The 16,722-nt window shown below is 43.2% G+C and overlaps 1 protein-coding gene across 4 annotated transcripts in view; it reads left to right on the plus strand.

The window, feature by feature from the left end:
• The window catches only part of mpp7a (MAGUK p55 scaffold protein 7a), a 166,502-nt gene that overhangs the window by 87,837 nt on the left and 61,943 nt on the right, over window positions 1-16,722 (plus strand). For all 4 annotated transcript variants that reach the window (XM_074622498.1, XM_074622499.1, XM_074622500.1 and 1 more), the window contains exon 6: window positions 7,923-8,054. In XM_074622498.1, coding sequence (XP_074478599.1) covers window positions 7,923-8,054 — 132 coding nt within the window. The remainder of the gene's footprint in view (window positions 1-7,922; window positions 8,055-16,722) is intronic.

Raw genomic sequence — 16,722 nt, forward strand, 5'->3', positions numbered from 1 at the left:
ATTATAAATCTTAGTGAGTATTATCAGTCTAAATCATTAAAGGGACACTTCACCCCCAAATCAAAAAATGTATCAAAATGTTTTGAGTATATGGCAACATTTTCTGTTTCACATCTGTCAACACTACGATAGAATAAAGCTCATTTGGGTATGAAAAAGAAAACAAACAAAATCAGTCTCCCATTAATTGTCTATAGAGCAGCTCCAGACTTTATACCCCATGACATCACAAGTTTGAGACTTACTTCTCTGGTTTCTGGCTTTGAGAGAGAGTAGCTCATGTTCACAGATATTGATTGAACTTTCCTAGGCCATAGGTCATGGAAATAACATATTGGAATTCTTAATTTGGGTGGTGATCCCCTTTAAACACCCTCCCTACCACAAAGGGGTCTGACAAAGCATCAGTATGTGACGAGTTGGAATAAGAACGTGTTGTATCATGGTGCATCTTTCCTCTATATCTATTAATGTTTACATCTAGTGCTGTCACAAGCACGAGCCTCTCGTCCCTCAGTAGATGCATGCTCCTTCTGTGCGGTGATAGGGTTGGCAGGTGTAATTCAGTTCGGTAGAAAGAAAAAAGTTCCTACATGAAACTGCTCACAAGAAAGTCTGTGGATTATCTCCAGTAACCGGGTCCTGATTTTTGGAAAGAGTTTTTCATAGTATTTTTTTTTGCGCTTTGAGCACTACAAGCTGAGTGCCATCTAGTTATATTGGACAGAAGGCAGACATCTCTACGGACGATATCTCCAACACTCGGCAACTCACACCAAAACTATCTACATTGATAAATAGCACTACAGATAAGAGGAAAAATATATCATATATCTTTGGTTCCACTATAGAGGAGTGTCCCATCCCCTCTAAATATATGTGCTGCATGGACTGTATTTTCAGATCTATTCAATAAATCTAAAAATAGTTATAAGAGAGAACAAAGTTGGACTTCGATCAAAATCTTTGGAGTGCCTGCACTTTTTATCCTCTGACTCAGCAGAAGCTACGGCCACTGCAACCGCCACGGCCAACTTTTCAGCCCCAGAGTCGATCTCAAAGCCTTTACCCCAACCACAGCTGATCATCCGGCAACTTAACAACTCCTTTACATCTTGTTTTTGCTGACCTTTTGTGGTTTAACTTCTCACCTTTGCTGCAGTGATAGTAGAGATGTCCTCCAGAGTGTGTCAACACACTTGAAACTTTTAACCAGTGAGTCCAGCGAGATTAGATCAGATATTACTATAATTACATGCAGTTTTTCCCCAATTACCAAATTGATCTTTTTTGGGCACTGGTGGGAAATCTTCTCCATTAACAAGAATTAATTCAAACCTGTAAGAATGCATTCAAAAAATACCTACTAGTGCAGTGCAAACAATGGTACAAAATCCTTCACCCAACTTCAGCTTTTTCTACTCAGGAAGAGCCTCACCAATGTTTTTTTTAAAACATTTAATTATTGATTTTATACATTTAACACACGTTTAACACCACAATTGAACAAATGACAGTGTGTAAAATAATAATAATAAAACAAAGTTAAAAAGAACATATATTTACAATTAAAATATAATGAAGTTAATAAATAAATACAAAAAAATATATTAATTAATTAAATAAATAAAATGAAGAATATGGTCACAAACATAAAACAAAGTACAGGACACATTCCTCACAATAGATTAGTCATTTTTACTCTAACTTCACACTTCTAGTGCCTCTTCAATGTCACCATTTTTAACAAATTCAAAAAAACATTTCCCAGATGTCATAAAACGCCGAAGATTTCTTCTCAAGAGCCAAACTGGATGTTAAGTTTTTCACCCAGTGGCTAAAAGAGGGGCACCTCACCAATATTTACTTGTTGTCACTCTTTGTCTGTTTGCTTCCTCTGCTCTGTTTTCCCACCACCTCCACTCGTTGCTCATCCGACCTGCGCTCCAGAGCAGAACGAGGTCAGCCAAACAATTCCACACCAAACAATGGAAAATATTCGGCTACTGCTTCCTTTACTGCCGTCCGACAGCGCTGTCAGAAGCAACCGAGGCCAAGGGAGTGCGAACCGTGGTGCACTGGTTGTTTTATCACTGGACTAGATTTATTTCAAACATTTCATGGCCATGATAGCGTTGTAGATCATACACGAACAGTATGGGAATCTGTTCCTCACAACATCAAAGAAAACAATAGCTTCTTTTTCTGATGTTCTGTGAGTTACCACAAGCTGCAGTGTGTCCGGTTTCGATTGAAAGCGCCGTATCCGGTGATGTCAAGTTGAGCGATTGACATCTGATATCATACATCATGTGTTCACACAGTTTCTCTATACCTCTCATTTTCATGACCTCTACTCTTGTGCGTTGGATCGAGTTTTGAGCACCTGGGCCTTCCTGCTGGAACACTGGTCCAACAATAGATTGGTTCCAGCATCTTGGTTCGGAGGGAGGGCTTTGACTGTAACATACCGACGCATGGAGCCTCTTGACATTTTCCTGACATCGTGTCTCACACCGTAGGCAGCATGTGGGCTTCTAGAATAAAGCATTAAAACTGGCTGCTCTCTCTCTCTTTGTCTCCATCTGTCCTCCAGGGCACTTGACACCGTACCAGCCAACCCTCGTGTAAATCACAGGGCCGTGGGTGTAAAACACAAGCAGATGGCTGCTGCCTTTGAATGGCGTCTCTGTGCGATAGTAACTGTATCACTCTTAATTATGGCTGAAATGATCCATTCCTAGGGTGGGAATATAAATCAGGCTCTTTAAAACTCCCCCTCTCTCTTTCTCTTCCTCGCCTTTTTACAATTCGCACATGAAAAAACAACTTTTGGCCATATTAGCCCCCCTCAGCCAGACTAATATTGACAGTGATGAAAGTGCCAATTATGATGGCCGCCTGTTTCCGCCGGCGTGTACGGAGGTAGGTGTGTATAGGTGCTTGCAGGATGTGTTTGACTCTGGGCGGTGCGCGCTGAGGTTCAAGGCTTAGGGAGGCGTGAGTGTCAAATCCCAGCTGGCCTACAGCAGCGTCTCCGGGGCACACAGCGGGGTCCTCACCGCCCGGGCAAAGCGGCTACCCTGAAAAACGAGTGGGCTGGTGACAGGGCCGGGGGGCTTTAATGAGAGGCCAATGCCAGGAATGTACCAGCAGGTTTATTTAGTCAAGCTCAGTGATCTGTTTTTCTAGGATCCCTATTATGCCTAATGAACACAAACACACGAACCGAGAAAGGACGGGATGCCTGGAAAACAAGGGTGGCTTCGCTTGCCCTTCATCTTTCTTCCCGTCCCTCACTCTCAGCTGCAGGGCCTATACAAGGATATAACCCGAGATTTGATTAGGCGGCTAATCCACCGACACTGAGGCACAGCAAGACCCACTGACTCGCATCAACCCAGGAAGAAAGCTTCCACACACAGACCCCTGTATGTAAAACATTCCTACCTGTGTAGTTGTGCTCACATGTCAACGGTCACCAGCCAGGGCCGTGTACCATGTGCTATCTATTAGCATGCAGCTGTTATTGCTACTTCCTAGAGAGTTTTTACAAGGAATTAGCTGTGGCTCTGTTACGGGTTGTTAGGCACGGCCATGGGGGAGAATGTGGCGGTGGGGAGCAATGCCAGAGTTTAAGGAAGTGCCATCGATGAGGGGACACGCACAGGTCAGGATATTAGGCCTGATGGATAGAGTTCAGGAGGAAACAGCAACTGGCAGGTTAGTGGAGGAAAGGTTGAGGTGAGCATGAGAAGGAAAAGTGTAGGGTTTTCTTAAATTTGTAGCTTTTTCCTTTTGAAGAGGACCTATTATGCTCATGTTCCGGTTCATACTTTTATTTTGGGTTTCTACTAGAACATGTTAATGTGCTTTAATGTTAAAAAAAACCGCTTTATTTTTCTCATACCGGCTGTGGTGCAGCACAGTTGTGATTGGTTGACCGAACCAAACTCTTCGGACTCCGCTCCAGCTCTGCTCTAACTAGCTTTGTTTAAATTAAGGGGCGTGCCAAACTATAGCCGCTAGGCTCCAGGGATGACGTATTTTTGTAGGCCAACCAGGAAGTTAGCATCGCCCCTGGTTCCCTCGACAAAAAGCCAATGGAATCATTGGGTTTTATATTATTGCAGAAAATAAGCTCTGATAAACACACGTTTATGATACTTACCCGTTTTGTTCAGCCAGATAATCTTCACAAATTAACACCACTTTTATGATTTTTGAAATGTAAATGCAATCTCCAGAAGTAAAAAAGCTAACATGATGCTATGAACGAACTACACTACGGTCGCATGAGCGCGAGTATACACAACGCGTCTGTAAAGGTGGACGAGTTGACGTGATGACATTTAGTAGTCTCATTTAGCCACGTGTTAGCAAGCACCTTTTTAAGACACATAAAGGCATCAAAATTTACGAGTGGGATATTTATTGATGTATTTTATGTCGTAGAACTAAACGTGTAAATCTCTTAAGCTTGTGTTAACCACAAACCTTATTTCAGGCATCTAACTAAAAATTAGGGTTGTCCCGAATACCATTTTTTTATGTTTCGAAGCTTCGGTAAGAAATATTCGTATGTATTCGAAGCATCACGGAGCAGCACGGCATTCTGACATGTTCTTCTGTCTGTCTGTCTGTGTCCATTTCCCCCATTTCAGTGCCCTTGGTGTTACTTGTGTTACTTGGTGACATCACCACCTTACGGAAGAAAAGGCGGGGACTTCAAGCAAGGTGTTTCAGGCAGTTCAGGAGCAGTGTTTCTGTGGGGGAGAGTAACTCCCTTTGGCGTGGAATTTGGGCTTTGCAACTTTGCAGACCTTTAACATGCATAAAAAACTATACAACACACTAAAGGAAAGGGAAAGATTGGTCCTCTTTAATCTAAAACAAACTGCTTGTGTGTTCCATAAACATCGAGTCTATAAAATGTAAGAATATAGGGAAAGATCCATATTTCAATTTCCCGAAGCCGAAGTTGACATGTTCACATTCCTTATTTGTCAAACCAAGAAGTCCATTATCCAACATTTTTTCAGTTTGCTGTGATATAAAACAGAACAGTAGCAAATCCTCGCATTTGACAACCTCTGGATCCAGCAAATCTTTGATATTTGAATGACGTTTTTGTTTGATTTATGACTTGAACAGTTGAGTTTTATTTATTTGCACAGGTGAAAATCAGGCAATGTGTAGAAAGAAAAAAAAAAAATAGCATGTCAACGGATTGATTGACAAATTGTTTCAGCACGACTCCTATCTCATTCCAAGGACTATTGCTGGACAGCGTCCGGAAAAACACTGTAGTTCTGCTTCTCGGGCACCGGGCCCTCATGGTGTCCCACCCTGCTGAGAGGCTGATGGACGCCTGGCTGACCCACGTGTTGTCGCGACCCAGATCAGGTGCTGTGACTGACAGTCAAACACCATAAAGAGAGCCACAACGCCACATGTATCCAACCTCAAACTCAAAACGTCTCTGGGTTCGCTGTCACGGCACGGGCCAGCTTTCACCAAAGGATATTTTCGTAAAACTCGATACAACGGCAAATTAAAATTGTATTTCTCGTACCTCCTGTGGGAGAAATAACTGAGAAAAAGAAGGTAAAGAAAACAGAAAAAGAGATGTTGTCAGAAGCATTCCTCTGTAAATACTGGCCCTGTGATATTTTATACAGCTCTGAATGGAGTGCTACTTCCATTCACTGGCTATAGCACCGTTATAGAGTCATGAATGTTCACATGTGTGCTCAAACATTAATCTCATCACTACATTGTGGAAACTGCAACTGCAAGCTCTCCATCCATGTCTTGAACACAATATATATGTGTTATATATCGAGCCCAGGTTTGGGATCCCATTCAGTTTGCTTTTATTGTCCTCATCTGCAAACAGTTTTGGTTTCCTGCGTTCCAAGAGAATATTTCAATACTATAATGACAGCATCCCCAGACATACAATACAACACAAAGTGTGTGTTTATGTACGGTGCAGATGAAAGCCAGGAACACATTGTCAGGCCTGTTCTGAGAAATGAACAAACTCATGCTGGGAACATTTTGGGAAAACAAAAAAACAAACACATGAAAGATAAAACTGAAGAAGAGCAAACAAGTAGAAGAGAGAGGATTAATGGCACTTGAGAGAAGTTTGGACAGGAGGACCAAGACAATAAGAGAAATCTTGGGAGGAAGATGGTGTTCTTCTGGGAATTTGAGTCAAATTTTTTGGTCATTTTTGTCTGGTCTGCTGGCCAGTTTTGAGTTAGAACCTTATGTTGGGTAAAAGTCGAAATTAGGCATTAGGTCCGGTAAGTTAAAGTAAAATTCCAGTTTATCACAACTTTTGTCCACAGCTTTAATTGGTTATGATAACATTGTACTCTGCTGATACCAACAATGAAAGAGCCTCCTGGCTTTTATACAGCCTTAGATGTTCCTCTGGCCCTGTTGCAGTAAATGCCAGACTGATGTAGCTAGCCTGGTATGAAGTCTTTTCATTTTGCTAGAAGTGGTACCGTTTGGCGGTTCAACTGCCCACTCCAACTCCTCTTCAGCTTTGAAACATTTGTCTGACTTGGAACCATACCATGTATAATAAGAACTGGTTACGGTGTCGCCGCTGAGTCTTGCTTCCAATTATATCCAGTGGCCACTCACGGCATTGCAACAAAAAGTCCCCCTCCCCAAAGACCACCATTGTAAAAGAGACGTCTGTAAAACGGTTGACAGGACACCTCGAAATTGCAAACAAGGTCAATTATAACTATTTCTATAGTGAATTTTTGATCCATGGAGGTTATATATTTGTAAAACTTTCCTTCAGCACCCTTAACCCATCGGCCCATTAGTACAGTGGTTTTAATGCAGATAGGAATAATTGCTAAATCTACAAAAGAAAGACCCATGTAATAAACCGTCCTTATAAGTGAATAAATAGACACGAGTCCCCACAAGTGTCAAAGACAAACTCAGAGTGTGTGCATTAGTATGTGTGTTGGTCAGCTTGTCTCTTGGCCACAGGGCTCCAGTTGCGTCTCCTCCTCTCATCTGCTCCCAGTTAGCAACATCTTGAACGCTGTACTGCAGCATGCTCCCATGTCATAAAACACACTGCTCCTCTTCTCACCATATCCTTCTCTCTCTCTCTCTCTCTCTCTCTCTCTCTCTCTCTCTCTCTCTCTCTCCCTCTATACTTTTGTCTGGCACATGGGGTGGAAGATGTTTTTCTCACTTTTCTCTCCCCCCCACCTCAACCACGGAAAAAGCAGCACGCGTCCAGCTGCATCTCGGTCCGGACATGGAGTCGTTAAATAGTTTGAAAAATGAACGTCTCAATGGCATCATTCTTGTCTGCGTACCGTCTCTTTTTTATGTCTGCCCGTGAACGTGTGAAATATCTGAGGCCACTGAGAACTTCATTACTTTGAGCCTGCCGCCGAACAGCACGGAACATCGCTTCGCCGAGTGTTCATCACCTTGCCCTGGAAATCATCGGTACTGAAAGCGGTTGCCAAGGATACCCCCGACCACCACCACCACCACCCTTTCACTCGCAGTCCCTGGCAAGCCGTGGACCAAGGCGGGGACTGGTTGCCTTTAATCAGAGAGATGTATGGAGGGAGATCATGGGCCTAATGGCAATTAACGCTACTACCTACAAGTCCTGGCTCTGAATGCGATCAAATCCATCACCCAGCACTTGAGGGAGGCACCCAAATCCATAGCCATCCCCCCTGCAGTCTCTGCCTTTTCTCTGAGAAAGAAATGATAGATTGAACTCTTAATAGCATGTATTGCTACACTTTATTTGGCTAATTTAGACCGAGGTAAAGCCAAGGCCTTTATGGTTTGACTGATAACCGTTGCGTATTGTTTCTTTCCTCCCATCCATCCCTCTATCCCTCTCCTTCCTCTAGAGCCTCCTGTCGGTCCACGACACTATCGCCCAGAAGAGATACGACCCCGAGCTACCTCCGCTGCCCGATGACATTGATGACGACGAGGATTCTGTGAAAATCATAAGACTGGTCAAAAACAAGGAACCTCTCGTAAGTAACTTTGTCAGTTATCTTGAGAAATTATGTGTTTGGTTTGTGCATAGTGGTTTCCAGCATCTCCCAGAAGTTTGAAAGATGGTTTTGGGACGCTAACAGATTTTGAAAATTATGTCTTTGAGGCACCCCAGTAGCCTGGGTGTAAAGGCACCGCGATAGGCCGCAATATGCCAGGGACGTAAAGGTATAAAACCACTTAACCCCCTGAGACCCGGGATCCCGATCCCGTTCATTTTTAGAGCTAGAGTTAAGGTACAGATATCAAATGAAAATATAAAACCTAAGGAATCCATTGGTAAATTGTTAAATTTAGCATCAAATCTGTGTAACAAATGGTATCAACTCAAAAATTGCTACGACTTATGAGACATAATAAAGCATGGAACTAGCCATCATATACTTCTATCATAATGTTCTTATTCCTTATACACTTTCACAATTTATTTTAAATAATTAATGAATTTGTGTTTATTTTTTATTTATGACTAGAACAATTTGACACACAGTGCCGAGCTGCATCTCAAATTAATCTTCAGGTTCCCAGCTTTCAGATGATGTACACTTCTTCTATGTGACATCTACTGTTGACCTGCTATCTCCCCCTAAAGACCCCATGTCCCCCCCTAAAAAAAGACAAAATGGGTCTATTGTGGGTCTCAGAGGGTTAAAGTAAGTCTCCAACATAAACGTATCATCAGCTTCTTCATTATTTGTGATTAACATCTTTATGTCATGCAATCCCTGCGTTTCGGAATACCCAAAAGCAGCGTCCGCACCACAAGTCAAGCCAATACCATACATGCTTTTGAGGTACTAGCCTGTGGGAATCCAACCCACAACCTTGAAGTTGTAAGCACACCAAAACCGACCACAATTACCCTGCTCTTGGCCATGAGTATTTTCAGCCAGTCTAGGCTCGGTGTCTGCGAACGGCTTCCTCTTCTATCCTGGTCAGTGTTGCTCTCTCTCATTGTAACATGCTTCTCACGTCCGCGCTCTTCAGACATCGTCGCAGACGTCAACAACCACCCGTCTGTCTCGGCCCCGGGGGCCCCAACTCTACGGCGGCGACATCTTGGCCTGCATTCTGCATATGCTTTCACTCCACCCCTTGACCTCTGTATGTGTCCCCTGATGGCTGCCGGTTCAAGCAATCCACTGCTCTTGTCAGCGCGGCACATTTGAGAATGGGCTTCTGTAACCTTGTGAATGTAATCGGCGCTGGTTTTACTGTACATACCTTGATTTGTTTTGTTGTGATTCTCGTGACTGACCCCGGTGTCCCGCGACACATAAACACTCCCCAAGTCCTCGACCGGCCCGTCAACGACCTCCATCTGTCATCGCAGCACTTTGTTGTGTGCTGAGGCCCCGCCCAGCTTTGATCTGCGCCGGACGTGTCCTGGCCCCGGCCGCCTCTATTTTCACTTTGTGGTTTTCGCCCCGACCACCATCTTGGCTCCAGGCCGGCGCACTCCTCTCACCACACCCCGGGGGGAAGCAGAACACACCTAAGCCATTTTTGGGTTCCTGCCTGTTGCATGTTCCGTGGAGCTGCTGAACGTAATAATGTGGCTTGGAGGAATTCTCGCTTCCCCCCTTTCCTTTCTCGACACACATTGTCGCGGGCGCTTCCTGCTCCGGGCCTCTCCCGGGCCTGATGTTGGATCACATTCCCCGAAACCATAATGTGATTTACACCCGCCCCGGTCAGCTTAATCATCTAGCCGGTGTTGTTCCATTACACGACCTGTTTCTTTTTTGTCTCAGTGATTTGGCTCCTGAGAACATCTGAAACTCACATTTACGACGTGTGATATTGCGTGTTATTGTACAACATCGAAGGTGTTAATTATGTAGAATATATTTTTGTAGTAATATAGTGGCTTGGTTTTAGTTTATAGGTGCAGGGTGCCCACTGGTTATTGTGTGTTTCCAGTGTTGTTTTAGGGGTCAACACTGGGTCAGCTTTATAAATACTCCTCCGAAAGAGGTTCTCATTTGATGTGGCTCGTTAAATGCAATGTATCATCAGTAGCACCGCAATATTGTTGCAATGGCAGCAACCAGTGTATTTAATTGTGTTCACTCCCTTCAGGCTTTGATGCATAATAGGCTCCAAAATTAGATTTATAGCAGGAAATCAAGCCATGATACCTCCCAACCTGCATTACACAAAAGATTTTATTCATAAACCGAACAGCAACAGCTACTAAATTTGCCATCGCAGCTAATTACACAGCAGTGAGAAACCAAATTAAACTATACAATGACATCTTGGTGTAATGGGAAGCCAGTTTCAACCCACCGCTGCAAGTCTTAGCTGCCCTCTCACTGCCCATAGGACCCACAGGGCACAACTGCTGCCCATAATCTCCTGTGGCTATAATTTAGGCCTCACTGTGGTGTGGACAACAGTGGGATTCTTCTGCAGGGCATTGCTTTTTCTGTGTATGCAATGAAAGAAAACAATGAACACTAAAGTTGTGCTATTGTGGCAGTAAGAAATCTCAGAAATGTTATGTGCGATGTTCTTGGGGGCATCAAAAGAAGTGCAACTTGAATTGCTTGTAACCTCAGAGAGAGACTTCCATCATCCTATCTGCATCCACACACCTTTGTGATCAGAACCTATGACTCTTCACTGTCTCGTGACCTCTGAAGGATTAATGTGTCCAGAGAGATTTAAGGCTTGCATTCATCAAATAGAGTGGAGCAAAGTGCTGTAGTAATATAAACTTGCAGTCCCTGTGTAGCTAAAGGCCTTTTCACACCAAATGTATGCTCCGTAATTTGTCAGTTTGATGCACAATAACTTTTCACACCTCAACTGCAAATGTTGCAGCAGAGAGAAGTGAAAACTCCACAGCCTTCATGTATCTCTGCTCTAGTTTTCTTTGCTGCTGCCATTTAGCATCATGTAGCTCTCTTTTTTTGTCCTGATGTGCGTGTCATAGAGGTTTTGGAAAGAAAATAAAAAGAGTTAGGACAGCATTTTAGCCTAAAGTTAGAACTCAAGAAAATAGCATGTGCACCAGCTCATCACTTCTGAACCTGCTTGTCATCAGTGGTGGAAGAAGTACTCAGATCTTTTACTTAAAGTGGCAATAGGCAGTATATTTATGGCATCATTGGGCAAAAATTCCATAATAACCTTTCAGCATATTGTAATTCAAGTGTTCTGAGAGAAAACTAGACTTCTGCTCCTCCTCATGGCTCTGTTTACAGGCTTTAGAAAATCTAGCCCGTGACGGAAGACTTTGACCAATCACAGGTCATTTCAGAGAGTGACCGGAACTTGGCGTTCCTTCACCAGATTTCCCAATGGCGGCGGCGTCACAAACTTTCTCATTTTACAGCTAAACAGTTCACTACAAGATGATTCTGAACACATTTAAGGTGAGAAATAGGCATTAACGTAACATAATATTGATTCATATTTGATCAGCGCTGCCTAGTTTGACCGTTTTGTCAGAGTTCTGGAGTGATTGACAGCCGGCTCTAATAGACGGCAGCTGGACGGCAGACTCCAGATCAGCTCTTACTGCTTGTTTTCCTCCGGTCTGTGAAATCTTGCAGATGCCGTTAGGAGCACCGGAGGACACAGAGGCACATGATTTTTTTCAGGTAGCCTGTTACATGTACTACTGTCAGGATATAGCGACCGTTTTTATAAAAATAACCTTTTTTAATCATATTTGCTCCAATCTCGCCTACTTCAGCTTTAAATAAAAGTAGCAATAACACTGTTTATAAATTACAAGTAAAATACTTCATTAGAGTTTTTACTTAAAGCTGCAGTGGGTAGAAATGGAGCAAATATGATTATAAAATGGTCACTATATCCTGACAGTAGTACATGAGACAGGTAATCTGAAAAAAATCCTGTGCCTCTTTGTCCTCCTGTGCTCCTAATGGCATCTGCAGGATTTCACAGACCGGAAGAAAACAACCAATCAGAGCTGAGCTGGAGCCTTGCCGTATCTGAGCAGCTGTCAATCACTCGCCAACTCCGATCAAACGGTCAAACAAGGCAGCATTGATCAAATATGAATGAATATTCTGTTACTGTAATGCCTATTTCCCGCCTCAAATGTTTTCAGAAACATCTGGTAGTGTACTGTTTAGCTGTAAAATGAGAAAGTTTGTAACCCGGCAGCCATGTTGAGATCAGTTGAGGAAATACTAAGCAGCCGGAGTTGGTCAAAATCAAACTATATAATAATTCAGTGATCCGGCAGTGATCCTCCGTACTCTGTAGCACGACACACTCATAAATGTGCTGACATGGCATTGACATACATCATCATATTTTTGCCCTCAGTGTGAAATGGTCCTAATAGTCCTCATATAACTTTGTCATTTGTGGAGGTGAAGTTACGCTATTTTTTTGTGACCTTCTAATTAGGTTGTAAATTTGAGGGTTCTGCATCTACCTCTGGCCCCTTAACAAATTGTCATCCTGTACATCTTTAAAGGGAAACTGACCCTAATGAACAGTTAGATCGTACATTAAGGAAACAGCCGGCGGGTCAGATGCTCATGGTGAAGTCACAGCCATTCCACTAACCAATAAAAAAAGCCTCTAATTGCGCGGGGGTCCTCGTTCACTGCCGCACCAAATTGATTTGGATGTGCCCTTTAACTCGCAATTTCATATAATCAGCCTGAAATTCTCGAACTTGACATCATAACAACGCGGCTGTACAATATCTAATTTCCTTTCCGTCTCTCCTTACTTTGCTCGCTTTTATTTTCTCGTTCACGTTTTCCTCCGTCTGCCTTTGTCTCATTGTACAGTTCTGGTTATTGTGGAGACTGGGCTGTAGTTAGAACGCAGGCCCCTTTCCCCGTGACTCATCCATTAAGTTAATTGTGATTAGTTGAGTGGATTGTATTCAGTAGCTCTGATTAATTGCTATCATTTCTCGGAGCGTGACTTCATGCCACATTTCGGCGAAACTGTAAAAACTCTATCTTCCAGGACAAACTCCCTCTTCTTCTTCCTCCTTTTGTCCTGTTGTACTCCCTGCTCCCCCGCCGCTCTCCCAAACCGGCGGATTTATTAGCTCAAGTGTCGGGACAATGAAATAATTGAGTTTGGAGAGGGGCATAAACATAGAGAAACATCAGGTCAGCCATGTATTTTTATTGAAAGAATGTGTTATTTTGGATAAGGTTTCCGAACAGTTTGGGTGGGGGGGCTAAATTTGAGCGTCAAGGGGGTTGCGTCAGGACTGAGTATGTGGCGGCGTAGCTGATATACTGGTGAAGTTTGCCTCAGGTGATAAAGGGTTCGAGTGCAGACTGACTAATAGGAGAACACTGGACAAAAAGTTGGAGGAAGCTAGAATGCACTGGTGTTACACAACTCATGTCACCCAGCCAAAAAAAAAGATCCAGGAGCTTGGAGGATTGAGTGAGGCCTAAAACATGAGCTACAAAAGTGTCCACCTTAAAAAGTTAGATATATGTGTCGTTAATGAAGCCTTAAATCACCAATTTCTCTAGATTTAAGTGTCATTTTCTTGGTACTGGTGACGCAATGTATCCTCATACAACAGTTCGTATGATATCTTTCAAAACGTTATTCTTCCTTTTTTGTGCGTTTGCCTAAGAATGTCCAGCAACACGTGTCAATTTCCACACGTTATATGCATACAGTCTTTTCAAAATAAACTTCGGTCTTCACAGAAAACAACTTGGTTAGGTTTAGGCAACAAAACTACTAAACGACTAAAAATCGTGGTTTGGGTTCAAATAAAAATATGTATGTGGCATTACTTAAATATGGACGTTATGTGATGAATAGATCAACGTTAGGATTGAAATAACCATGCAAGTGGCATTACTTAAGTACGGAAGTTACCGGACAAATAAGTCAACATTTGGGTTAAAATAACTACGGAAGTGGTGTTACTTAAATACAGAAGTTATGTGATGAATAAGTAATTATTTGGGAAAAATAAGTTAACGTTTGGGTTGGAATATCTACAGAAGTGGCGTTGACAAATAAGTCAACGTCCGGGTTAAAATAACCATGAAAGTGGCGTTACTTAAGTACGGATGTTAGGTGACAAATAGATCAACGTTAAGATTGAAATAACTATGCAAGTGGAGTTACTTAAGTACGGAAGTTACGTGACAAATAAGTCAACATCTGGGTTAAAATAACTACGGAAGTGGCGTTACTTAGGTACGGAAGTTACGTGACAAATAAGTAATTATTTGGGAAAAATAAGTTAACATTTGGGTTGGAATATCTACAGAATTGGCGTTACTTAAGTATGGAAGTAACGTGACAAGTCAATGTTGACTTCTTGTTTCACATGGGACATGATTACGGGTCTCCTGGGCGAAAGTCCATTTTTTTTTTATCCACCCATTCACCCCGACCTCCCTACGCAGCGTTCTTTGCTCTTTATACTTCCTGGTTCATGATTATGGGGATTATATACAAATTGATTTTTGTGGGATGTACAGTATATGAATTACAGTGCATTACTTTTTGTAGGTATAGCTACAAATGGTGTATGGAAAGAGCCTGGGTGTCGTGATATGCCATATTTTGATTATTTGTAATCATCATTGTATGAATTACCGGCTAAACTTGTTAATTGACATTTCTGTGCCGTGGACGAGATGCAGCATCACCCCAAAGCATTCTGGAAAATCCCAATCCTCACACACGCGCGTTAAGTAGCAAAAGACGACTTTGAACGCCCACGCAAGGGTACACCGCAGCTGCCAGGGGTGACCATCGGTATGATGTGAGAACATTAGAGGCTGACAAGCCTGCTGTGGCCGGCTCTGTTCCCCTCATCTGGATGTTCTGGAAGTCCAGTGACGCAGATGTAAATAGCAGACTTGGAGATGCTCGCCGCGCATGCCCCGCTGTTTTCGCGTTCGCTTTATACATCACTTGACGGCTCGCTCAGTGCCACTCGGCCGGTGCCGGCTCTCATCGCTGTCGGAGCCCCGTTCATTCACTTCTCCCACTCAGTTCATCTCAAGTTGTCCTCCTACTAGCACGCCATCTTTCTCTTTCACCCAGCCTCCCTTGCTTCCACTCTCCAAGTAATTTCTTTCATCTGTTTTTGCTATCAGACCCATTTCACCAGTCATTCTTGAGTATTTACATTTTTTTGTTACCCATTTTATTTGAGGTGATGTAAAGACTTTTAAGAGGTTACAACTTAATTCTAATGCATTTCATTACCCTTCAAGTAAAGAGTTAGCCCTTACAGCGTCTATGTGGACACCTGTTGTTCAGGGGTGCGGATTTATAGATGCACCTCTCGACATTCCCGTTCTGCATTTGTGCAAAATTGTCATCACCGGTGCGAAATTGACACTCTATCCATCCCTTTCTCGCTCACTTCTTCCATCCCAGGTTGTTAGGCATCATTAGCAGCCATACAGCGTCTACCGCCAGGAATGTGACAGGATCAATGTCAGGCCCTATCACTCTCCTTCCTCTCCTCTTCCCCTTTTCTGTCTGCTCGGCGTTGTTGCACACACAGGATTTGGTTTTTCCATCACGACTGGGTGTCACTGGGTGCAACCGAATGGAAACTGTAGACTGCAGGGTCCGTGCCATGAAGTTGGCAATGCCAGCCTACATAGCGTCCTGCCTGGCACCAATCGATACAGCTATACCACTACTGGGCCCGCCCACCCATCCTCCACCCCAGCCACTGGATACCAGCGGATCGGCTGGACTTCTCATTATACACCCACAAATAGCACCAGTGCAACTTCAGAGCTATAGCAGTTTCTACGCATACAACTGCAGATGACATGTCCAACATTATTATTGTAAAAGCTCCAACTGCGTGATTGATGCCGCCGGCGGATTTTCTGTACTTAATAAGGGAGTTGATAATTGCGACGAGACAGGGAAAAAAGCCTCTTGATCGATTCGGTTTGTGACGAAGTCGGTTTTCCATGAATGGCCGTCGCAGGAATGAGCTATTGGCAATTTGACATGCCATGCTTTTCTCATCTGCGGCAGGCGGGCCTCCTCTGACACAATTGGGACGGTCGGATCGCGGCCGCTCTGATTCCATTTGTCTGGAAGCTTTCACAAACACATTCACATACGTTATTCCGTATTTAAACTGCGCTGGTGTGAATGTACACAAACGCAAGGTTTACACGATGAAGGAAGTTCGAGTGTCGCTGAAAACCTTTTGAGAGACGTTCTTGATTGAGACAGTTATCAAAGAGAGAGACTAGATAGATGTCTTCTTTTTAATAAAGTGACTTTTCTATTGTCTGTTTACATCAGAATGTGGAAAGCAAGGGGAAAGTAATGACACTGGTTGGGAATTAATGGAGCAGCTAATGAGATTAGAGCAGACAGCACACATGTTAGTGTTTTACAGATAGGCCCATGTGCTTTAAAAGCAATACATCTTTCACTTGATGGATTAGGCCGCAGTGTCTTGGGAGCGTTGCAAAGGAAGATGAAGCACCAGGCTCTAAAACATGAGGACAAGTGGAGAGCACTGCTGGTGTTGACTGGCTCACTAGGTCATGTTGGGTGTGTGTGTGTGTGTGTGTGTGTGCGTGCCCTGCCCTAGGTTCAACTGTCTTCTATTTCCCCTGCTATAGTGTTTGTGTTAATGTTGTGAGCTTTCACCATGTACTTTTTTCTTTG

Source organism: Sebastes fasciatus, chromosome 21 (genome assembly GCF_043250625.1).
Source record: "Sebastes fasciatus isolate fSebFas1 chromosome 21, fSebFas1.pri, whole genome shotgun sequence".
Taxonomy (NCBI): domain Eukaryota; kingdom Metazoa; phylum Chordata; class Actinopteri; order Perciformes; family Sebastidae; genus Sebastes; species Sebastes fasciatus.